Source organism: Orussus abietinus, unplaced genomic scaffold (assembly GCF_000612105.2).
Source record: "Orussus abietinus isolate OABI.00-Male unplaced genomic scaffold, Oabi_2.0 scaffold25, whole genome shotgun sequence".
In the NCBI taxonomy this organism is placed as follows: Eukaryota; Metazoa; Arthropoda; class Insecta; order Hymenoptera; family Orussidae; genus Orussus; species Orussus abietinus.
In genome coordinates, this window is record NW_019394504.1 from 183,057 (window position 1) to 205,841 (window position 22,785).

The following is a 22,785-nucleotide window of genomic DNA, read 5'->3' on the forward strand; positions in this document are numbered from 1 at the left end:
GTGAAAAATATTTATTAAAACTGATTACAGCAACACGTATTTTTTTACCATGTACTTAAAACAAGTACCAATTCTCCAAAGATGAAAAAAACCTGAAATTTTTACTCAAAGACGCATATTCTGTGTGTAAAATTTAATTGTTACTCTATGGGACAATGTGAAATAATGGTTAGAGTGATGGTGCTCCTGTACAGATCTTTAATAATTACGTATTAAATATAAACATGAATTCGATAAATTTCTAGAGAATATAAGGAAATTCATGCAGAAAAAAGGGGAATAAACATCTTTTTTAGTTTTTGGGGAGACATAATGACCTCGGCAACAAGAGGCTTCGAGGGATTAGATGAACGTGTGTGTGAAATTTAAACGGCGGTACGTTGAGTCGGTCCCATCCAATGGCGTGACCTTCAGGAAACACGAGCCAATCATAGCGAAGATGGGATTTCTCTTCGCAACAGTCTCAGAGTCCTGATTGGTCGAGAGGGAATTTAATTTTTTTTCCCCTCAACAGGTCACGAAACAGTCAGGGGAGCACGCCGCAGACCACCGCAGACATTCGCCAACGCCGTTTGTAAATCGGTGTCGCGCAGGTCGCGATTAAACGGAATTCAAATATTTTCCACACAACTTATTGAATCGAGTGAGGAGAGTTTTGAAATATTATTCCTTATCCAACAACGAGCCTCCCGCAACGCAGGTAAGTTCTCTAAAAATTGAAAGACAACGTACGCAGATTTCATAGGACCGTTAAAGGGCCAGTTGAAATACAAAGCATTCAGTTTATCAGTTACTGTATTCGAAGAAATTTTCATTTACAAATTGATTTCTTTTTAAAACAGCTATTAGCATTATTGCATCGACTTTTAACGTGAATAAAACTTAATTCCAAAAAAATTTTATTTTTGATCGGTTGTCAAAAGAGTTAACGTTATTTTATATTGGAGCATGATAGATGAGATCAATGAATTTACTGGTGGGTATTTTGTTTTGGTTACAGACACGATGCCGGTTGTAGAAGGAGAGCACAGCAGCCGCTTGGCTAAATTTAAGTTCAACAGCAAACACGATGTTAGTACATTATATTATAATGTAATATTGTTAATGTTGTTTAAGTTTTAAACTAAAACATTTAATTCTCCGGTGTAGGAAGTTCGAAGAAGAAGAAACGAGACGTCCGTTGAGTTGCGCAAAGCACGGAAAGATGAGCAAATGTTAAAACGTCGTAACATTAATGTAGTTACGGAACCATTGAGTCCTTTGGATCCATTAAGCCCACCAGACATGAAGTCATCTGTAGGACTGATGGATGTGACACAAATTATCAGTAATATGAACAGTTCGGTTCCAGCTCTTCAGTTACAGGGTACTCAAGCATGCAGAAAGATGTTAAGCAAAGAAAGGAATCCACCCATCGATGACATGATTCAAGAAGGCATCGTTCCTCGTTGCGTTGAATTTTTGAGCTACAATGATAAGTATGTCTACCCTGTGCATTTATTATTATATCGATATATACATGTGTGTAGTAATTGGCATAGAATCAGTTATTCTTTTTACTTTCAGCCCACCACTTCAATTTGAGGCAGCATGGGCATTAACTAACGTAGCTTCTGGTACTTCGGATCAAACCAAAGTTGTGATAAAGCATGGAGCTATTCCAAAACTGATAGAGTTACTAAAATCGCCATCTCTTAATGTGGCCGAGCAAGCAGTGTGGGCTCTTGGAAATATTGCTGGAGATGGACCTGTTCCACGTGATCTTGTTCTTGGTCATGATGCTCTACCACTCCTTTTGGAGCTTATCAAACCAGATACTCCTGTACGATTTCTTTGCAAATACAATATGATGTAATTAATTTTATTTCTAATTTATTTAAATCTTTCATTACAGGTATCTTTCACTCGCAATTTAGTTTGGACACTTTCTAATCTGTGTCGTAATAAAAATCCACCACCTCCATTCCAAACTGTTAAGGCTGCTCTTCCAGTTTTGAATCGACTGCTCAGTTATGCAGACAATGATGTACTCGGTATGAATGTTTCTTTAAATAGGAAATTTAAAACTAACTATTTTATTATAGCTACTTTTGGTATGAGTCTTTATTAATGTAAAATATTAATTTCAGCTGATGCATGCTGGGCATTGTCATATCTCAGTGACGGTGAAAATGAAAAAATTGAAGCTGTGGTTAACAGTGGGGTGATTCCAAAATTGGTTGAACTTCTAGCCTCAGCAGAGGTGACTATTTTAACACCAGCTTTACGAGCAGTCGGAAATATAGTAACAGGAAATGATGTCCAAACTGATGCTGTAATTACTGCTGGAGGACTTAAACATCTTGGGGCATTGTTACATCATAAACGAGTGAACATTATAAAGGAGGCAGCATGGGCAATAAGCAATATTGCAGCTGGAAATCATAATCAAATTCAACATATTATAAATGCTGGACTTCTTCCATCACTTATCCATGTTCTTCAAAAGGTAAATGATATTGTCTGACGAAAAAAAATGTTAATATAATACAAAGAATAACAAATTTGGCGTTTCTGTTGCAGGGAGATTTTAAATCGCAGAAAGAAGCTGCCTGGGCTATTACTAATTTTACATCAGGTGGTACTGTCCAACAACTTGCTCAATTGATTCAACTTGGTATTCTTGAGCCATTCTGTAGTATGCTGGAAGCTAAGGATTGGAAGATAATTTTGGTTATACTCGATGGATTAACAAATATTTTGAATGCTGCTGATAAAATAGGTGAAGTGGAACGTGTTGCTATGATGATTGAAGAAGTTGGAGGTCTTGATAAATTAGAGGCTCTGCAGCAGCATGATAACGATGAAGTTTACCAAAAAGTTATGGCAATGATTGACACTTTCTACTCAGATGGGGTAAGTAGCAAAGTAAAGACTAAATCATGTAATTTATATATTTCATAAGTACATTTTTTTTTCATCGTTTACTTAAAGTAGGAAGTTCAAACAATTTTTTTTTTCTTTAAGTATACCGAGGACAATAATCTTGCACCAGCTACAGAGGAGGAACAATTAGAATTTCAACCGACTGAAGCAGCTCCACAAGGTGGCTTCCAGTTTTAACTTTCTTTAATCCTTGAAAACCCATTGATCAAAGGTCTTTTCCTTACGTGTAAATATTTTTTACATATAAGGAACAGACTGTATAACAATTATACAGTAGCTCGTAAAATGTTTATTATAAGTAAAATTGATAGGAATTACGCTCGTTTAATCATAACTGAATATACATTTAATTTTTCTAATTTAATCTGCCAAAGGACCGTTAGGTATTGTTGCTTTGTGATATGATGGTGGAAAAAAACTTTCGAATATTTACGATTTTCAATAATACGACAATAAATTTTTATATGAAATAAAGGTTGCTGCAATTTATTTAAAAAATTTCATGACACAGTGAAAACTAGATATTGTACTGGACTGGACTGGTTTGGATACTGTAGAATAATATACATAGTGTTGTTTCAATTAGGTTATGTGTTTAATAAATATCAGTGTATATGAACAAGACTATACAAAATTTATCTAGAATGGTATGACATCGTCATGGTGCCTACTATTAAACATAAACTATTGCAAAAATGTAATCTAATATGCACAAAAGAAATCGATTAAATTACCTTAACTAATTAAACATATTAAGTAAGTTTTACTTAGTGAAATACCAAAAAAAAAAAAAAAGTTCTATAGTTGATTGGCACTGTACTTGATGTTAGGACTCTAAACATTTGGCGATAGCGATTACATATACATACATTGTCTAGAATCTCATCATTTGTTCCATCATTTGACTGCATACATAAGGGATTATTAGTAAGGGTCATCAATAAATATATAATACATTAAAATAAGGTAATTATAATCAATACAGATATCCTATCATTTTACTACTAAGGATGCAACAAATAAACAATCAGGATATAATCTCAACCTTTGAATGAAACGAATTTACGTAATTATACACAAATGGCTATTTTATTCTGTCATGTTAAGCGAAAAATATATATAATTGTATATTTCCTACAATGTATGATTCATGAAAATTTCTATACCATCGATGTCGAATTATAAAATGTTTTAAATGAAAATCACTACATACCATTTCAAAGGATTTTGAAGAAAACAATTTTTTATGGCATAATGCATTACTGTAACACGTTAATTCTAAATAATACAATGGTGTCATATTATCGCTTAACACAACAGTGATATAAGTAGAGGTTGTACTTTTAAGCTTCCCTTAAAAAGGAAAGCCAATTCCGCACTACAGACGGCCTTAGAGGATAACCATGGAATTGTATAAAACTATAAAAATACCCAGTTTGTTCTCTAGAGTAACGAATGGACTCAAGTTACCTGGGCATTCTAGTAGCCCTTAATAAATATCACTTACACAATGATTTAGGTAAAAAATGGTATGAAATCAACGATTGAACTGTCCAAGTTAGAAGAATTAAATTACTTGACGTTAGTCTATTATTTCAACCGACAGAAAACCTTGTTCTAGGTTGTAATTCATTCACGTGTAAGCATATCATAACTGTTTACGTTTCAACGCGTAAGCCGGATTATACTCTGTAATTTTACGAACGTGTATATGTTAAATATTATGCACATAAGTACAATACGTATGTACCAAGGCAGAACAAAATTTTCCGATACTCTAATACTTAAATTTTGTTCTTACCTTCTTCACGTCCATAACTATCGACCAAAAATGAAATCACTTTGATCGTTTATCAGAAAATGATATACAAATGCAGCTTTCTTCCTGTCGAACGTCGCTTGAGTGGCTCGACTCCTCTGGAGACGGTCGTCCCTACTTCTGGGAGGGTCTCTCAGAAAAATAGAACCGAACAGCGTCGCTAGCACGAAAAATATGTTTGTTAGGTGTGCATAGCTTATGGCCATGAGGATGGCACTCGTTAAAAATTAGGAATATCTCTTACCAAGTGTCTTAGCGTCTAGGCCGTTATCTTGTGAGTGATTTAAAAGCTCTTGAAGAAACGAACAAGTGTATAAGAATACCGTTCTTCTTATTTCTGGTAGCTGCATAACGATCTGAAATGATTACACATAAAATTTGGATACCGATCGAATTTCGAAAAAAATGACGTACCTGCTTGCACTGCAGATAATTTGTAGCCGCCGATAAACATACATTATGTAAATTGTATGGGACTAGAGGTTCGGCGGTGGATTCTAAAAGTAGAAGGAGGGCTTCCGCGACGGAATGAACGCCACCAGCTGTTTATACATTTGTTAAAGAAATTTGATGTTCATGCCATCCTTTTCAATATCTCTTCAGAGTGATACAAGATCGCGAATATCAGTTTAATCGAAACTGAATTAAAAACGTTAACGAAAATTTCCTGTTAATAAGTAAAATGATGACACAAGGATACGTATAGGATCTTGACTCCCGAGATCCAACCAATCTCTTATTGCTATGATCTCACTGTGAAGTCCTGGAGTTTCGAACAGTCCAGCCGTTTTAATACCATGTCGGTACAACCTATCAACTAACTGCCACACTTCTTTTGGAACTGAGTATGGTTCTGACGACAAATTTTTATTATTTTCCTATAAGAAATGAACAAAATTGTTAGAAAATCGAAAGTAGCATAAAATTAGGAAAAAGCTCCCCTAGGATTTTGGGTAACATACCAATTCCATTAACCTGCCGACAGGAACTTCTCTGATTGGTACAGAAATATGCACTAGCGCTTCCATTGAAGACCCAAAGCAACTTCTTTCGTATGTACCTAAAAATTGACTCGAAAGACATGGATTTTTTCTTTGAAATATATCTTGGACATACCTGTTACGGTGATAAAAATATCCTTTCCTCCTTCGAGATGCAGGACTAGAATGTCGTACAATTTGTCCTCTCCCGAATTTAGTTTGCATGCCGATTTCTTGTCGACATAGACTTCCAATTTTATGTCACATTTCTCTCCTAGTTTAATAAAAATTGATTATTTTGTAGAAGCAGAGCAAAGGGGAATTAATATATTATTTTAATATCCTAATGTTTCAAGTCAAAGAAATATTCTCACCAGGTTTTATAAACCCAGTATAAGGCTCTATGTGTAACCAGTCTTTGCAATAACTGATATCATCCAGCTTCTTTATAAACTCAAATTGAACGGGTACCTAGAAGCCGTATATATATTCGTAATTTAAAAATGATTGACAATTAATACTTTCATAACCGTGTATCACACTTACTTGCCCGGTATTAGCGATTATAAGTTCTTTACTGCTGGGCTCCAGGAACTTTAAAGTATCAAAAATTACTTCTGTCGTGTCCACCATCACTTGAGGCAAGAATTCGTTTTCTAATTTATCTAATTTCTTCATGACTTCTTCATGGATTTTTCGATATTTTACCTTGTCGATGACCCTAATCTGAAATTTTTTTAATAACAATGATAAATATTAACACACCATAAACAGCATGGCCAAAAATGTTTGAGAGTACCTGGGAATCAAAAACTGCGCTGACTGGTTTGTGGTCAGAGATCTTTAATTCGGGATGACTTCTATAATTTATCGAAGCTATTGGTTCTCCTTTCCATAGTACGCGATCACACCAGGCAGGTGCTCTTCCCTTTTCGCTGTAATAGTAAAAGTACAATTAGGTTTTTCAATTAAAATTAAATTTATTTAATGCTATCGGTGAGATCTGCGGTACCTTGAATCCCAGTAATCGGTACCCGGATCATATTTATAAGTTGGTTTGAAGTTAATCTCAGCTTCGTGAAAACCTTGAAAAATTTTACCAAGCCTCTTCTGTTGGCCAAGTTGGTCTAGAAGCAGAACGGGGTGGTAATTCTCCATTGAAATATGATGCTTTGCAATAGCAGCGTCCATTTCAGTTATCCGATAGTTTAGGTCGCCCAACCAATAAATCTGACTGATGATAATCCTCAATTAAATTTGTATCAAGAAATAATTCTAATTATTCTTGCACCACCACGATTACTTACTCGTGATCTTTAAAATTTTTTGGTGGAACGTATTTGGAAAAGCTCAGCCTAGCACAGATATCCGCATAATCTTGATTCCGCCTCTCGAATTCTTCACAATGTGCAGCCAAATGTGCATTTACAAAGCAAACGGATGTATTATGAATCGAACAACTTACAGCCACGCCGCCTTTATTGCCCTGTATGCATTTAATTCGACTTATAATTATGAAAGTCATAATTAGCGAAATTAATTTGTAATGGCAGAATCGATACTACGTTACCAATTTTCCCATTATTCCAGTGCCTACGGTATCTACGCTGACATTGTCTATATGAGGCATGTGTATGTCTCGAGCAAATATGATTAGCATAATACCCACAAGTCTCACTAATGCAACTTGCTGGTAAACGCCTTTTGGATGCAACGATTTGGTTACGACTTTCCTGTAGAAGTTATTCATAAAATGTTTAATTCATAAATTGCAGTCAACGTATTAACATAGAAAATACTAGACAGGGATGGCAGTTTAAAATCTCCGTTTACCGTACCGCCATTCTTCTTCACGTGGAGTATCATTGAAGAGGAATGCCTCTTTGCTTAAATCCAGTTCCTGGAAACCAATAGCGTACAAGTCAGGCGGCACCTCGTCGCAACTTAACCATTGCTCTATTGTGATTCCATTTGGTGGTTGTCCATTAACATTCCAAGTGCCTACAAATATTCTGAAAAAAAATTCATGATTTGATTACACGATTAATGGTTTAACCGATTTTTTATTTACGACTTTACAACGTACCTAAACACTTCCGTATATGTATAATCATCTTCTTTACATGCCATTTGATATCGAACTACTGACTCTCTTGCAGCAACTGGCGTTTTCCCGGAGGCAATGTTTCGCCTTGGTACTACTAGATCGGGGCTTTCTAGTTCCACTAGCTGTAATAAATATTTAATTTAATTCCATTGCAGGCAATACATTAAAATTGAATTTCATATAATCTAATGATAGAACAGGGCTATTTACAGATCGTGCAGAGTTAGTTACAGATCTTACTGGATCAGCACTGTCTGAACCAATATCAACAGTGCTATCTAAATTTCTTGTACTTCCTGTTAATTTTTGAATCCAGAAGTATTCCATCGTTGAATTTTTATTCTTTTGATACACTGAAATTTTTTGTGAAATTGACAACAGTTAATGTGCATAATGTAGTTCATTTTTTGTCGAACTTCTATTTATTATGAATTACCTTCGATAGCTCGGAATATTTCAGAGACTAAAGAACTAGTAGCGACTCCAGGTCTCATTTCAAATACTAATTGAAGTTTTCTAGACGATATATTTAAATATACTTCCAATCCATCCTGTTGTTTTCCATCTGTACCTGTAAGATATAGCAGTTTCTGAATAACATCAATTATTTTAAATAATTGTAATAACATTCAGAGTAATTTTTAACTTACCTATATCACACTTAAAATCTTGATCAATAGGCAATACTCTTTCTATGGTGAGATCACTATATACTTGTGGAGGAGACCTGGATGTAAGTAATATGACTACGGCATACGTAGAACCCTTGTTGACTAATGCAAGGAGCCTCGCTGCTCTTACCCATCCTTGCATCAAGGATGCTTCCGTTGTCTTATGTTTGATTAAGGTTTAATAATTTAACGAAATTAATTCAGTGAGGAATACTTGATTTAAAGGATACAATTACAACGGTTTCACCTGACGTGAATTTTGATTGAACAATTTGTAATTGCTCTGGAGATGACATGATATGTCTCCTGAAATAAATAAATAATAATATAGTAACAGAAAAATCATGGCACATTGTCTACTTTTAAAAATTACATGGAAAAGCCTTATCTGTGGCCAGTAATAAAATATAGTCTAAAGATATGTCATAGCAAAGTGAATACAAATCGGACAGGATCAATGTTTAATTGAATTAAATATATCCACTACGACAGAAAGTCAATAAGTGCTCTGAGCTTTCTACCATTGGAGTCAGCAAGAAAAGAAGCGTTCCAAATGGTTAAAGAATGTTAGTTAACTACAAAATAAACTAAACGATTAAATATTATGTCAGTTCTACTAAATTTTCTCCAAAAAAGTGTCTTACAACAGTTGACAGGCCGCTACAACTTTGAAGATTTAACTAAGAATCGCCGTTTTAACGACGCAATTCAGTTGGTCAGTGTACAGAACAGTATTTAAGAAAATTCTTGGAATTTTTGACAGAATCAAAGGCTTACAAGCTGTTTTAATCGATGTTAATTACTCGCATTGACAGACGCCTCGCATCCATAATACATGTAGACAAGGCTTGTCTCCAAATATACTTCCCTTTGCGGGAGAAACCCACTTCGCAACAGACCGGTTTGGACATAAAACATTGGACACACAATTATTGGACATATCGACTGTAGCATCTCTTCAAATTGGACACAGTTCGTGGTATGATTTCGTTTTCAGGATCCTAGGGATATTTGTGCTTCTACTAGGGTTATTCACGTTTATAAGGCCGGCACCAACTCATTTCTGGCCGGCACAGAGAATGCTGATTATCCAAACGGATCTGTGGCGAAACGGGTGCAGATACACATTCCCCCCCCATAAAATACAATATATATATTTACATACATATATTTTTCCCGCGCAAACTGACTCGAGTAAAATTCAGTAAAGTCGAGCGAATTTTGCATGGATATTGTCAAGAATCGGTTCGGAGAGTTTTGTCTGTAGGAAACGCCTCTTAAGCGGAAAAGAACGCTTGGGTAATATAGGTTTTAAAAGCATTAACAACAATGGATATAGATCTGGCAGTAAGAAATGCGGAGCAGGAATACTTGGAATTTTTGGACGATGAAGTAAGTTTTTTAGGATTTTAATGTTTTTACTTATCACTTATGTATGCAACTAATTATTGTAGGAAGATCAAGGGATTTATGTATCACTAGTTAAGAACATGATTGAGGAAAAAAAATGTCGCTTAATCGTTAACATTAACGATCTGCGAAGGAAGAACCCAAATCGTGCGGCAAGGTATAGAAAAGAAAGCTGTTGTAATATTTGGATTTATTAGTTTGTAATAACATTTGTGTAGTGATTTATGCTTTTCTTTAGATTATTAAAGAGTTCTTTCGAAGAACAGCTTGCATTTGAGAGTGCATTAAAACAATTCGTTGGCAGTATTGACGTGGATTATGTTAAGGAACACGTAGATTTTTTTGTTGGCTTTGAAGGAAGTTTCGGTAACAAGCATGTCACACCACGAACGGCGACGTCAAAATATCTAGGGAACTTGATATGCATAGAAGGGATTGTAACTAAATGTAAGATACATTATTATGCAAAAGTATTTTAGGAATAGTTTTTCTATATTAAAGTTTATTTTTTACAGGTTCTCTTGTCAGACCTAAAGTTGTAAGGAGTGTTCATTATTGTCCTGTGACAAAAATAACTATTGAAAGGGCTTATACAGATCTTACTTCTGTTGATGCCTTTCCTGGTACTGCAGCATACCCTACAAAGGTAAAAATGTAATAGGTAAATTATGGTAGTAGGATCTATTTTTTTTTTTTTTATGTATAGGATGATGAGGGAAATCCATTGGAGACCGAATTTGGTCTATCTACATATAAAGACCATCAAACATTGACAATTCAAGAAATGCCTGAAAAAGCTCCTGTGGGTCAGTTGCCACGTAGCGTCGACATAATATGTGATAATGATTTGGTGGACTTGTGCAAGCCAGGTGATCGAGTTCAAATTATAGGAAATTATAGGTGTCTTCCAGGAAAACAAGGAGGATATACTACCGGAGCTTTCAGGTTCTTTAAACTTTAAAATATTCAAAGTGGGGTATAATTGTAGTCTTAATAATATATAAATCTTTAATTCTTATATAGGACAGTTCTAATTGCAAATAATATCACCCAGTTAAATAAAGAGGCTAATCTTACTATTTCACACGACGATGTAGCAATGTGTAAGAAATTAGCCAGGCATAATCCTTGTGACGATATTTTCGAACTACTTGCTAAGTCATTGGCACCATCGATATGTGGTCATGAATATATTAAAAAAGCCATACTGTACTTGCTATTGGGTGGTGTTGAAAAAATACTACCAAATGGATCACGTTTAAGGGGGTGAGTTTGTTAACTACGTTCTTATTTAATTCATTGATTCAGAATGAATAATTAATAGTGCTACTCTAAAGCCCATGATTTCACTCAATATTTTCAATTTTGTGAACAGTGATATAAATATTCTTCTAATTGGCGATCCATCTGTTGCAAAATCTCAATTGTTGAGATACGTCTTATGTACGGCTCCACGAGCAATTACGACTACTGGTAGAGGATCGTCCGGTGTAGGTTTGACAGCTGCGGTCACATCTGATCAAGAAACTGGAGAACGTCGACTCGAAGCTGGTGCTATGGTTCTAGCTGATCGTGGGGTCATTTGTATCGATGAATTTGATAAGATGACAGATATAGATAGAACTGCTATTCATGAAGTAATGGAACAGGGAAAAGTCACCATTGCAAAAGCTGGAATTCATGCTAGCTTGAACGCACGATGTTCCGTATTAGCGGCTGCTAATCCAGTTTACGGAAGAGTAGGATCAAGTTTTACAAATTATTACCATAAATTGCGGGCTAATATTAAAAAGGTGTTTTAATTTATAGTACAACCAGTACAAAACACCGATGGAGAACATTGGACTGCAAGATTCATTGCTTTCTCGATTTGATCTTCTATTCGTCATGCTGGATATCGTTGACTCCGAACAAGATCATATTATAAGTAATCACGTAGTGAGAATGCACAGGTACAGGAAACCTGGTGAGCCGGAAGGACAGGCTCTGCCATTAAATGCAGATATGGACATATTGACAACGATAAATCCAGATGCAGACGAGGTGGAAGAGACCGATAACAAAGTATTCGAGAAATATGATCCTTTATTACATGGAAACAGTCGCTCAAAGAGGTCTACTTTCAGACACAATTTTCTCGGTATTTTTAAGATCGTAAATTGCATACCTAACGAATAAAATATTTTACAGTGATCAAATTCTTAATATCAGATTTATGAGGAAATATATTCATATTGCGCGCTGCATGAAACCAAAATTAACGGAAGAAGCTAGCATCGCAATTGCGGAAGAGTACTCCAAACTTCGATCGGAAGATAGTTTGGAATCCGACGTGGCTAGGGTACGATATATCTTTAAATTCTATAAAGATAAAGGATTTATTATATGGTTTTAACAAATCGTTTTTTCAGACGCAACCTGTAACTGCCCGAACCTTGGAAACGCTCATTCGTTTATCAACGGCACATGCGAAAGCCAGACTCTCTAAGTACGTAACGGTAGCGGATGCACATTCAGCCATTGAGCTTGTGCAGTTCGCTTACTTTAAGCGAGTTTTGGAGAAGGAAAAGAAGAAACGTCGAAGACGTGACAGCGAAGTCAGTACGGACGATGAAACCGTGGAAAAACGAAAATCTAAGCGAACCAAAAGAACCGATACCGCTTCGGGTGAAAATGGTAAGGATCCGTATGAGTACGATAGCGAAGAAGATAAGTCACACGTTGAAGATGCTGTCCAAAGAGCTACCGATTCTAGAGCACCTGCCGAACCAATGGCTACTATTTCTGAAGAAACCAGTCCCGCCAGTATTACCGAAGACAGGTGCGTCATTAAAAAAAGAAACAAAAAAAACGCGATAATGACTAGTTAAACCAACTTTTTTTTCTCATATGTTGTAGACTCAAGGTTTTCTTTTCAACTTTGCACAAACTTTTCAAAGAGGCAAGAACTCAAACGCTTCCGATGGCCAGGATACGAGAACATCTCAGTAGTCAACATGACCCACCCTTTACGCCAAGTGAAGTTTCAGCTGCTCTCAATCAAATGATGGATGCAAATAAATTGATGCTCGCCGATGACAACGTTTTCCTCATTTAAGTAAATACGTTATGTGCTTTAATGGATAACGATCAGATGATAACCACATCGATGAAGAGTGGTTATATCTGTGCATTATGTTGTAAAGCACATTTTATTGACAGTGTTTTTTTAAATGCCACTCAGTAGAATAAGAAGGCTCACTTCGATCAGTGCTTTTACTATAGTTCAAATTTTTTATACTCGATAGAGGATTATACAAAATAAAATATACCGAAAGAAAATGAGCATCGAGTCCATCGTATCTAATAACATTTATTTTTGTGTATCATAGTACAACACGTTGGCACATAAACTAGGCAATAATTATCAACATTTATCACGATAACGGAAACGTAATATAACACACGTTCACGCGCTATGTGTTTTTACTTAAACACGCGTAGCATTTTCTGCAGGAATAACAATGGATATTATAACAATATAATATACCGGCTAATGCCATATCTCACTCGTAATTAAATTCACTATCTTAATATTTTTGCAAAAATAATTCTCGTAATTGAAAGTATAAAACAAGAAATATTAGAAATTTAGGACGATGAACTGATCCCATACGACATCAGTAGAACACCGTGCAATTGCGTAACATCAATTTAACCGTACTCATAACAGGCATACATACATAAGCTACATCCTTTTCCTAGCTAAGACAGGTTAAATCTGATACGCTATTGCTTTTTAGAATCCCTCCACTTCCGAATTGGCTACAAAAATCAAGAGATGTTCACGTTCATGTAAACCCTTCGCAGAAATGAAGGTAGCATAGGTCCGTTTTGTCGTCAGGTAAATACATGCAGCAAGTCTACTTTCATATAAAATCTAGGCGTTCAGTCAGTGACGCACAATGGCACCGGATCCATTTGTCCTGAAATGACTGATTTTTTTTTTTTCTAAACCGCATTTTAAACATGTTAATTATTGATCGTTTCAGCTGCACCGGCAAAAGTCCAGGATCGCTTCCAAATTATCCCCGATTAACATGTGCGAATTCTTCAGGTCATTCGTAAAAAATCTACGGCGTATTCCTATGATCTATTAAATCCTCCACACGACGATAGTCCATGTAAAAAATATCCACGTAAGTATTATCCCCGGTAAGTCAATACCGTTGTGCGGGCCACGACATCAACGAGAGGGAACTTTGTGTGTAGTAATTATTTCACCAGCGCGGTCCATAAATTGGAAAAGCGATAGCCGTTAATGTCGCACCCCGTTCACACCTAGGTACATATGCTCATTGAATAATGATCTCTTACACGTCTAACAACCTGAGGTATACCATTTGTCATTTTTGTATAAAAATGATAAAGCGCCCCAGCTCGAAACGGCTCCGGTGGTCGCACAGAGTCATTGAAAAGAAAAAAAAGAATTAAATAAAAGCGTAAAAAATCGGTAACCTTTAGTTCAAGAATCTTCGTCACTGGATTCTGAATTGTAGGCCAATTGATCGCACCACCATTCTCGAACTTCTGCCAGGACTGCGGAGGTTTTCGGAACAGGTGCCTTAGAATGCGCCGTCTCTCTCGGTTGCTTGCTCTGTTCGGTCCCTTCCGTGAGGTGTGGCAAATTATTTTTAACAGTCGCTGCAACAAATTCTTATGACGACATCCTGGATTACTCGACACTTGTTCCTTCCACGTTTTGTAGTACTTACGAGAAGGTCTACTATTCCTCTTCTTGGATGCGCTAATTTTTTCCTTATCAGTCCTGACAGACGCAGGGTCTGATAAAGTAGGAGCGAGATATTTCCTGCCGGAACCACTTCCTATACTGTCCGACCTCGGAAGGACGACGGGTTTCTTGTTGCGGTGTTTGAGACCATCTACCTCCTAAGCAACGCATAGAAATTATTACCGCAACAGGTAGGACGGAGGATTCCGAAATTTGTTGGATAAAAATCTCGGGTTCTACCTTCGCCTCGACCTCTTCCTCGCGATCCTGCCCGATTTCTTTACTTTTCTCCTCGGGTTGATCTTGCGCAGGAGTCGTTGCATCATTCGTTGCACGGAGGCCCGCGATCAAACTGTTTTGCTGCTTCTGAAAAAAAGGAATTTGCTCATCCCGGGAAGATCATTCCGAAAAATCCTCTATTATGTCTCGGTCATTCGATTCCTTACACCAACGGCGCGAATCTTCTTCAGGCATCCTTCTAGCCACGTCCTTATAGTTTGCTTCGCCACCTCTTCCTCTATAATGTATTCAAACTCCTCTCGTGCCAGAAGTTCTTCCAGTTGAAGAGCTTTGCGAATGTCCACCGAGCGGTACGATAGCATGCTATAAACGAAAGACGAGATTGGCTCGATTAGAACACATGGAAACGCGGTAGCAATAATTTTTTAATAAGATCCTTACTTAATGACGTCGTGAAATGTAACATCTTCGCCATTATGTAGCCTCTCCAGTTCATAGCACATATATTTGAACAACAGCCTGTCTTTTTGTGGATCCGTCTCGAGTCTTCCCTTGAGTAGCCGCAGGATGAACTTCACCTGAAACTCGGATTTCTCGTAATTGGTCCACCAAACTGACGCTGCGGTAAAGGGATTAAATAAGAAAATTACTAACTCGCCTAACTGGTATGACTCCTCGTTGATGAATATCCACCACGTTCCAGGTATTCTGGAAATTTCTGATGTCCGCGTACGACAGAAGTGCATCCTCTTCGTTCGAGTAGAACAGAGAGAAGTTCTCCATGATGATAGCTGCAGTGACCAGGGAAAATTCGAATCAACTATGGGCAAGACTCGTAAAAAGGAGTCGTCGATACCTACCGACTAGTAGATTCAGAACGATGTAGGTGATGATGACGTAGAAGGTGCAGAAGTAGACCAGCGAGGCATGGAAGTTTCCGCAATCGGTCTCCCAATAATTGGCAGCTGGGGTACAATACGGCGGTTGCACCATACAATCGTGCATGATTTTGTTCCAATCCTCGCCGGTGACAATGCGGAATAACATCGCAACTCCGGTCACCGGTGACTCGAAGTTGGCACGCCTATTGGATCCCGCAAACGGCATTAATTATTTTCTATTAATTTAATTACCTAAAACAGCTTTATTACCGAAGAGAAATTACCTTCCTATGCCCTCGCCGTATTTGACGGTACCGAAGAAAATGGTCCCAGCCAGAGCGTAGAAGAAAACCAAGAGGAACATCCCGAATATGATGAAGAAGCTCTTGCAGACGGAGACTCCGACCGTGAGCATCAACATCTTCAGGGTGGTGTGCTTCCCGGTGATGGTGAAGAACCTCAAGATCACGACCATGAAGCCGATCACATAGGAGAGATCGTTCTAGGGATATTAAAAATTCCAAGTTTAATACTTTTAACTCTGGCATGGTTGTAGAGACGTTAACGTTACCGGAGAAATTTGCATACCTGCATCGTGCAGTGCACGATTATCCAGATGACTCCAACGACGGTGACCAAAAGGTCATACCTGTTCCTCCTGGACTGCCAGTACCCGCGAGGTGTGAACGCGATGTTCTTCATGATCACCTCGACTAGAAAGATCAGCGTCAACATCGTCGAAACGGTCGCCAACGCTTCGGTGTGCTCTTCTTCGACTCTCCACTGTGCCGGGAAGTACAGTACTTACGCATGTACCCATCTCTCTAAGGGCCCTAGCTTACGCAGCTAGCTTACCGAGACGCAGAGAAGAGCACTGTTTATCAGCACCATTACGGCGATGAATCTCTTGAAATAGATGTTCTGCGTGATGTCGTAAATGAAGGCCCGGAACTTCTTGCCGTCAGGTCTCGGGGGCAGATGAAGAGGTTGCGCTATCTTCAGTCTCTTCTTCAGGTCGCACCTGGAAACGAGGATAAGAGTAACTTCCGAAGATCCATCTTTTCGTACTCGATCGTCTTACCAGCGTCTCTGGTCGACGGTGAGTAAGGCGGTACCCTTGTTCTCGGAATAATTGGCGATGACGACGCCAACGAAGAGGGTCAGTCCGATCATGCATCCCAGGAAAATGTAGATATGAATATAGATAGCGTGGACCTGGAACCACGGAAAAGCCGTTTATCGGCTCGCGAAGTAAAGGATCGGCATTTTGGGTAAACGTGGAAGGAGCGGAAATAAATTTTACCGGGCCCAGCGCCTTGATGAGAACGTCCCTGACGTCGAGCCAGCCCTTGAAGGAGAGGACCTCGAAGAGCGCCAAAATGGCATCGCCGATGTTGTCGAAGTTGAATCTTCTAGGGTTTGCCCTTTGAAGGAGTAAAATCCGATTAGATGGACTCCTCCCTGAGGACTCTCCGAGGTCGGACTTACCAGACTCGAGGTACCAGGATGGAAGGATAGCTCTCGTTCTGTCCAGGCTGGAGCTTCATCTTGGTCACGAAGACTCTCCTCATGAAGACGCCGACGCAGTCCTCTCGCTTGAGGATCGTGGGGTCGTTGCAGCGAGCCAGTCTGCCGCCGTAGAGTTGGACTCCGTAACTCGCGAAAATGAACATCAGCAAGATGAGCAGGGTGGATACCTAAGAGACAACGAGGCGATAGGTTCCTCCCGAGCGACGAAAAACGTAGATTCGTTGCCACTTCCTCATCGCAAAGGGTAGAAAATATTCATTACACCGGTATTTCGTTACTCTAGGAAGATGGAAACCGAAACCGGCAGAGGGCTCGACGAAAGGAACCACGGAAACCCAAGGAAGCAAGGACGAAAGGCGGAGGCGAGGTCCGACTCGTCTCGGTCATGCCCACCAGCAGGATCTCCTTGAAGCCTCTGCAGAGCTCGTAGACGACCTTCCTCATGTGAGGCACCAGGGTAAAGATTCGGAGCGGTCGTACGCAGCGGAGAATCATGAGGAGCTGGGCGCTGGAGTTGGGCGGGACGCTTTTCGGCATCCAGCAGAGGAAGACCAGGCTGACCTGAAAGAGTCGAACCCGTTCCCGGTGAATGACGATCCCGGACCTCGCTCGCCTCGCGACTCTTACCACGTAAATGAACACGTCTAGAACGGAAGCTACGTCTTTGATGTAGGCCTTCGGGGTGAAGAAGAGTCCGTCGGCCAGGATCTTCAGAGCCAGCTCTAGGCTCATGAAAATCACGAAGCCGTACTCGGCGATCTGCAACGCCGGGATTTCCATAACGCGGTACCTCGGAGTTTCGAACATCATGGATATGCAGGAGAGCGTGGTGGCGCATATCATAACCCAGTCCAAGTACGTGACCAATCCGAGAAAATTGCTGGAAATTAGGGATGCGACGCGCTCTCAGAGGACCCGTTCAAGGGGACTTGGATCGCGGTGATCGTTGACCCGTTCCTCGCCACCCGGACGGATCGTGAAAGAAAGAAAAGCCACGCTTCGTTTCGATTTCCCTCTACCGATCAAAGTACCACTGGATCCAGGACGACGCCCTGAACCAGCGACCTCACATTTCAGGTGATCGTGCAAGTTCAAGGAAGGAGCATGACGACCCTGCGAGGCGTCTCGGGCAGGCAACGGGTCAATCGACCGAGAAAACGGAAGACGGCCGGACACGTACGGGATACGACACGACGTACTCACTGTAAACTCTTATACTGCACTTTTCTCTCCTTCCCGGTCAACGGATCTTTCAATCTTGCGTCGTACCGGGCATAGACGAGCAGCTGGCAGATCTTTCGAAACTTGCTCTCGCGAGGTACCGCGAACAGGGGCGTATCGAAGAAGGGATGGTTCTCCCTCAGATCGTCCTCGCGTTGGTTTCTGAAACCAGCGCGACAGTCTTCGGACCGGACCTCCCTCTCTCCCCGTAATCGAGTTCCCGTCTACCGGACCCGAGCTTCGGCCCCGGAGCTTCGCCGGGAGTTCTGACCTTCTCATCTCCGCCTGCTGCCTCTTGGCTTGGAGCAACTTGATGTCCAGGTCGTGGGGTCTGCTGCGCGCCGAACTCACTCGGTTAATCGCCCCGATGTCGCCGTTCTCCAGCAGGTGCTCGTACGTCTGCTTCAGCTTAATGGACCCGCTGCGCACGCTGCGACGAATCGACCTGGAAACAGCGAGACCCGACCCTCGTACTTGAACGAATCCCCGCTGGGCCCCTTCTCCGGAGAAAACGAGCCACGACTCCTGGCTCGGGTTCTTGAAGACTAAGTGGGAGATCCGGACGACCCTTTCAATTTCCGCCGAGGGAGATTTCCTCGGAGGTTTGCCACGGCTTTGACGACTTACTTCTTCTGATCTATGCGCAGTTGTTTCGCACTGCTGACGGTCCCTTGGGGCTTCAGCAGACCTTTACCCGGGACGGGGATCATCGCCGAGTCTCCGAGCATTAACCGCTGGTTGTTCGAGTCGCTGATAGGAATAAAAATATTAATAACGAACGTTCTCGCCGCTTATAAAACCCTCGAAACTGGACACGTACTTGATTACGTAGACGACGGCTGCCTTCTTCAAGCTGGTCGCCACGTTCCTCACCTTCGGCGGATCGTTTAGTATCTTTACCGGGCGCTGCTTGCGGTAAACCATTTTCGAGTCGAAGGTTTCGTTGATCCTTTTCGTGCCCTCGTTCTCCTCGTCCTCGACCTCGAAGACGAACTGCCGCATGAAGCTCTCCCGTACCTGGTGGCATTGAAATTCAAGGAAACATCTGGATTGACAACCTGTGAACGTTAACGATTAAACCTTTCGCCCAGCTGGAATTACCTTCGGTAGGTTAAAATCCGATGGCACTTTGTGCAAACACGTCATCTGCGGACTGTCCGGAAATTTCTCGAAAATACGCAGTCTAAACGGTAAAGTCTCCTTGATCTCGGCACTCTGTTCGCGGAACTTCAATTGCTTCAGTTTCTTGATATCCTCGTCGAGCTCCAAATTGTCCAAAATCACGGCGACGAACAGACTCAGCACAATCTAAAAGGAAAGACGTAGTGATCCGTGAAAATGTGAAAATTTCACCTTCCCTCATTTTGGCAGTTCCAGATTCTCACCAGAGTGACGAAGAGATGATAAAGAATAAAATACACGGCAACGAACGGCGCCATGGTCTCGTGGGTCCTCAGCATAGTTTCGTCCATGACCTCGACCCAAGCTTCTTGCGTAAGAATTTGGAACATGGACATGAAGGCCTGCAGATTGGAAAAAGAAAATCCCATTAGCCTTCGTCAAAATCTAATGCTTACCGTTCGTTAGGTTCTTTCTACTAGGTCGTCGAGAATCCGAAGAGCGAGTACTACCTCTGGAAACGTTTCGAACTTGGTAAAGTCGCAGAGAAAGCAGAAAAGCTGCATGGAGATGCTGGAAGAAATAACCAGCAGGCACATCGTGAAGATGATGAGGCTCCCGAGTTTCTTCCCGGGTCCGAAGATCTTGTAAACGAAGTCCTCGAGCATGGGCGACGCCTTGATGAGCCTGACCACCCTGAGAACCTGAAGATAAATTCCTGGTCAAAGATGTCCACAAACGAGACTTCCTCCGAAACGAGTACTTACTTGAAAATAAGTAAACCCCGAGAGGTAGAAGAACGGAAGGATGTGTATCGTCGTCCCTATGGCGAGTAAGAGCTCGAATTTGTGGATCGAGTGTTTGTAGTAGCCACGGAAGCCCAGGCACCAGATCTTGAAGAGGGTCTCGAGGTCGAGCAGAATCGTGAAGGCTATCTCCGCGTAATAGTAATTGTCGTAATAAGTGTGCCTCGGCCTCTCATCGTGCTTGAAGTTCATGGTGGCCGTCGTGATGCCGTTCGCCAAAATGGCGCACATGACCACCATGCGAAATTGCGGAGACCTGAGAATAGCATGACACAAGGGCGACGCCAAGCCCCCGTGTTTGTTCTCGTCCAGGGTTACCAATTTCCAGCCGTTGTCGTCGCCGGTTAATATCTGCGATGGATGAAAATAATAGAGAAGATAAAAAACGTCCAAGCAAGGCCGGCACGATCCTCGTACCTGAGAGGCCGAGCTGTTGCTGATATGACCGCGCACGCCCCACATCTGTTGGAACTGCACCCTGATCTCGTTGAAGGTCTCGGTGATAACGGCGATGAAGACGTTCTTGACGAGCCACGCCAGGAAGAATATCATCGTGCTGAAGTAAAGGACGGCTCTCCAGGCAGGTAGACTGTCTATGGCGCGATACATGATGAAGACCCAGCCCTCTTGGGAGGCCGCTTGGTACACCGTGAATATGCTGGTTGCTGAAACCAGCACGTAATTTGGGTAAATATCCCGGCGACGGTATCGGAAACTACATGGTAATAATATGTATTCCTCCATAGTTCATGGCGCGATCGTTCATTCCTACCGAACTCGTCGAATCCATTGAACCCCATGATGTACTTGGACAATTCCAATTTCATGCACTTCATCCCTTCCGGGCACTGGTACCCGGACTCGGGATCCGTCGAGCAGAAGGTGTCCGGTATCGCCATGCTGTTTATCGTGATGTAGCTAGGATCCGTGGAGTTGAGCACGCAATGGTTCTTCAGCTCGCCGAAGAACTGCACGCCCAGCAGTCCGTACAGCGACATGAAGAACAAGAAGAACAAGGTGACGTTGTAGATCTGTTGACTCGATCGCCTGCAAACAGAGACATCTAAAGGTTCGAAGTCGTTCGGAATCGTCGAATCTGAAGAACGGATACGCACTTGAAGATCTGGTTGATCCTCGACTTGGGCATGGAGAACTTGAGGAAGACGCGGAGGAATCGGATCATGATGAGCGGTCTCGGTGCCCTGATGATGGAGGCGCAGCTGAACTTCAGGACGAAGCCGAGCATTTCGAACATCTGCAGGATGCAGGAGAACCAGAGGAACAGCACCATACTCGCGTCAAATTGGCACCAATGGTCCTTCAGGTAGGGCACCTCTCCCTGAAACGATCTCTGAGTCTCCGTCTAACTTTCCGGTCCGTCTACTCGTTACGATTAGTGGAAGGTGTCGCGTACCTTCAGTATTCCCCGTATGTGCATCTTCGCGATCATTTCGGCAGTGAAGAGGAAGGTGACCACGAGATCGCAGACGAAGGTCACGTACTGAAGAGGTGGGACCTTCTCGAAGGTCTTCGGGGTGTTCAGGCAAACCGAGGCCAGCGAGACGAGGGCGCAAAACCTCATCGATCTTCGAACCCATAGCTGGATTACAGGAAAGATTACATTTTTTAGTCTTCGGACCAGTTTCAAATTCAAGAATGAAAGATCTTCGGTTACCTTGTTCACCCATTCTATGTCAGCGCTTTCATTGAGGGACTCTTCCGGGCCGTAATCGGCCAGGACGGGTTCCCCTTTGAGGCTCTGCTTCCGCCCCAGCATCATAATCGGGATTATGTTCGCAATGGTGAGGCCTAAAAAGTGAAAGGTTCAAAGTAATACCGAGCTCTCTCGTCTCTTGACCGAGGGTGCTAAATAATTCCTTCCGCAATTTCTTTTCCAGGTTTTACTTGAATTTAAGCGACCCTCGGACAAGTCCATCCGAATATTCTCCAGGTTTTCGCCGGCTCGCAGGAAATGACTTACCTTTCCCCGAAGGGCACCTGTCGACGAAACACCCTGCCTTTACGGCAAATTGAATAAACTACATTTGACATAAAGTAACGATCAAATTTAACGGCGGATAAACATCTTAGCAATAACAAGCTGGCGGCATGGCGGTCAACTTTCGGTGGAGCTCCGCCGAGCACCCGACACAGATGCTGGGCATGAGCAGTAGCACCCTGTAAAATCAATATTTCGAATGTCCTAGACTCGACCAAGACATCCTCGGGATATATAGACGCCTTCGAGTGTCCTAAATTTACCTCCGCTCGCCTATTTTATTTATTAACAAAAGGGCCCGCCGAT

At 41.2% G+C, this 22,785-nt stretch overlaps 4 protein-coding genes across 12 annotated transcripts; 2 read left to right on the forward strand and 2 right to left on the reverse strand.

The window, feature by feature from the left end:
- Positions 1–518: 518 nt before the first annotated feature.
- Positions 519–3,399, forward strand: LOC105697660 (importin subunit alpha). The gene is made up of 8 exons (XM_012421183.1): positions 519–700; positions 1,001–1,071; positions 1,150–1,478; positions 1,567–1,822; positions 1,895–2,033; positions 2,130–2,488; positions 2,563–2,895; positions 3,007–3,399. Exons 2-8 carry the CDS (start codon positions 1,006–1,008, stop codon positions 3,100–3,102), a joined length of 1,578 nt encoding a protein of 525 aa, XP_012276606.1. The 5' UTR covers positions 519–700; positions 1,001–1,005; the 3' UTR covers positions 3,103–3,399.
- Positions 3,400–3,609: 210 nt separating this feature from the next.
- LOC105697659 (inositol polyphosphate 5-phosphatase OCRL-1) lies at positions 3,610–9,331 on the reverse strand. Of its 5 annotated transcripts, XM_023432557.1 has the most exons (20): positions 9,147–9,240; positions 8,733–8,808; positions 8,482–8,662; positions 8,268–8,402; positions 8,042–8,184; positions 7,811–7,953; positions 7,563–7,736; positions 7,295–7,457; positions 7,032–7,210; positions 6,737–6,958; positions 6,524–6,659; positions 6,271–6,450; positions 6,099–6,195; positions 5,861–5,998; positions 5,707–5,804; positions 5,445–5,622; positions 5,159–5,286; positions 4,989–5,100; positions 4,727–4,904; positions 3,610–4,614 (listed from the first exon to the last, which is right to left on the reverse strand). In XM_023432557.1, the coding sequence occupies exons 2-19, from the start codon at positions 8,796–8,798 to the stop codon at positions 4,744–4,746; spliced, it is 2,634 nt and encodes an 877-aa protein (XP_023288325.1). In that variant the 5' UTR covers positions 8,799–8,808; positions 9,147–9,240; the 3' UTR covers positions 3,610–4,614; positions 4,727–4,743. The 5 variants fall into 5 exon arrangements, with proteins under 5 accessions (XP_023288325.1, XP_012276602.1, XP_012276603.1 ...); XM_012421179.2 differs by lacking the exon at positions 9,147–9,240 and adding an exon at positions 9,280–9,331 and having other exon boundaries at positions 3,610–4,904; XM_012421180.2 differs by having other exon boundaries at positions 3,610–4,904; positions 4,989–5,088.
- A 423-nt stretch (positions 9,332–9,754) lies between these two features.
- On the forward strand, positions 9,755–13,954 carry LOC105697703 (DNA replication licensing factor Mcm3). 2 transcript variants are annotated; one of them, XR_001103870.2, is made up of 13 exons: positions 9,755–9,894; positions 9,957–10,069; positions 10,151–10,359; positions 10,428–10,558; positions 10,619–10,857; positions 10,936–11,178; positions 11,288–11,651; positions 11,722–12,026; positions 12,103–12,253; positions 12,324–12,733; positions 12,811–13,009; positions 13,695–13,795; positions 13,944–13,954. XR_001103870.2 is itself a non-coding variant. In XM_012421290.2 (11 exons), the coding sequence occupies exons 1-11, from the start codon at positions 9,832–9,834 to the stop codon at positions 13,007–13,009; spliced, it is 2,427 nt and encodes an 808-aa protein (XP_012276713.1). In that variant the 5' UTR covers positions 9,755–9,831; the 3' UTR covers positions 13,010–13,236. The 2 variants fall into 2 exon arrangements, 1 of the variants encoding a protein (XP_012276713.1); XM_012421290.2 differs by lacking the exons at positions 13,695–13,795; positions 13,944–13,954 and having other exon boundaries at positions 12,811–13,236.
- A 456-nt stretch (positions 13,955–14,410) lies between these two features.
- Positions 14,411–22,592, reverse strand: LOC105697702 (sodium leak channel non-selective protein). Of its 4 annotated transcripts, none has more exons than XM_012421284.2 (28): positions 22,462–22,592; positions 22,156–22,289; positions 21,895–22,080; positions 21,596–21,819; positions 21,253–21,527; positions 20,898–21,145; positions 20,442–20,831; positions 20,187–20,378; positions 19,941–20,078; positions 19,657–19,863; positions 19,376–19,572; positions 19,183–19,305; positions 18,827–19,000; positions 18,538–18,717; positions 17,728–18,214; positions 17,293–17,501; positions 17,108–17,228; positions 16,886–17,019; positions 16,660–16,825; positions 16,393–16,587; positions 16,089–16,306; positions 15,784–16,007; positions 15,578–15,714; positions 15,365–15,501; positions 15,130–15,286; positions 14,924–15,049; positions 14,667–14,841; positions 14,411–14,595 (listed from the first exon to the last, which is right to left on the reverse strand). In XM_012421284.2, exons 2-28 carry the CDS (start codon positions 22,258–22,260, stop codon positions 14,417–14,419), a joined length of 5,304 nt encoding a protein of 1,767 aa, XP_012276707.1. In that variant the 5' UTR covers positions 22,261–22,289; positions 22,462–22,592; the 3' UTR covers positions 14,411–14,416. The 4 variants fall into 4 exon arrangements, with proteins under 4 accessions (XP_012276707.1, XP_012276706.1, XP_012276705.1 ...); XM_012421283.2 differs by having other exon boundaries at positions 17,728–17,895; positions 17,962–18,214; positions 20,442–21,145; XM_023432556.1 differs by lacking the exon at positions 22,462–22,592 and having other exon boundaries at positions 14,417–14,595; positions 17,728–17,895; positions 17,962–18,214; positions 22,156–22,260.
- Positions 22,593–22,785: the final 193 nt, after the last annotated feature.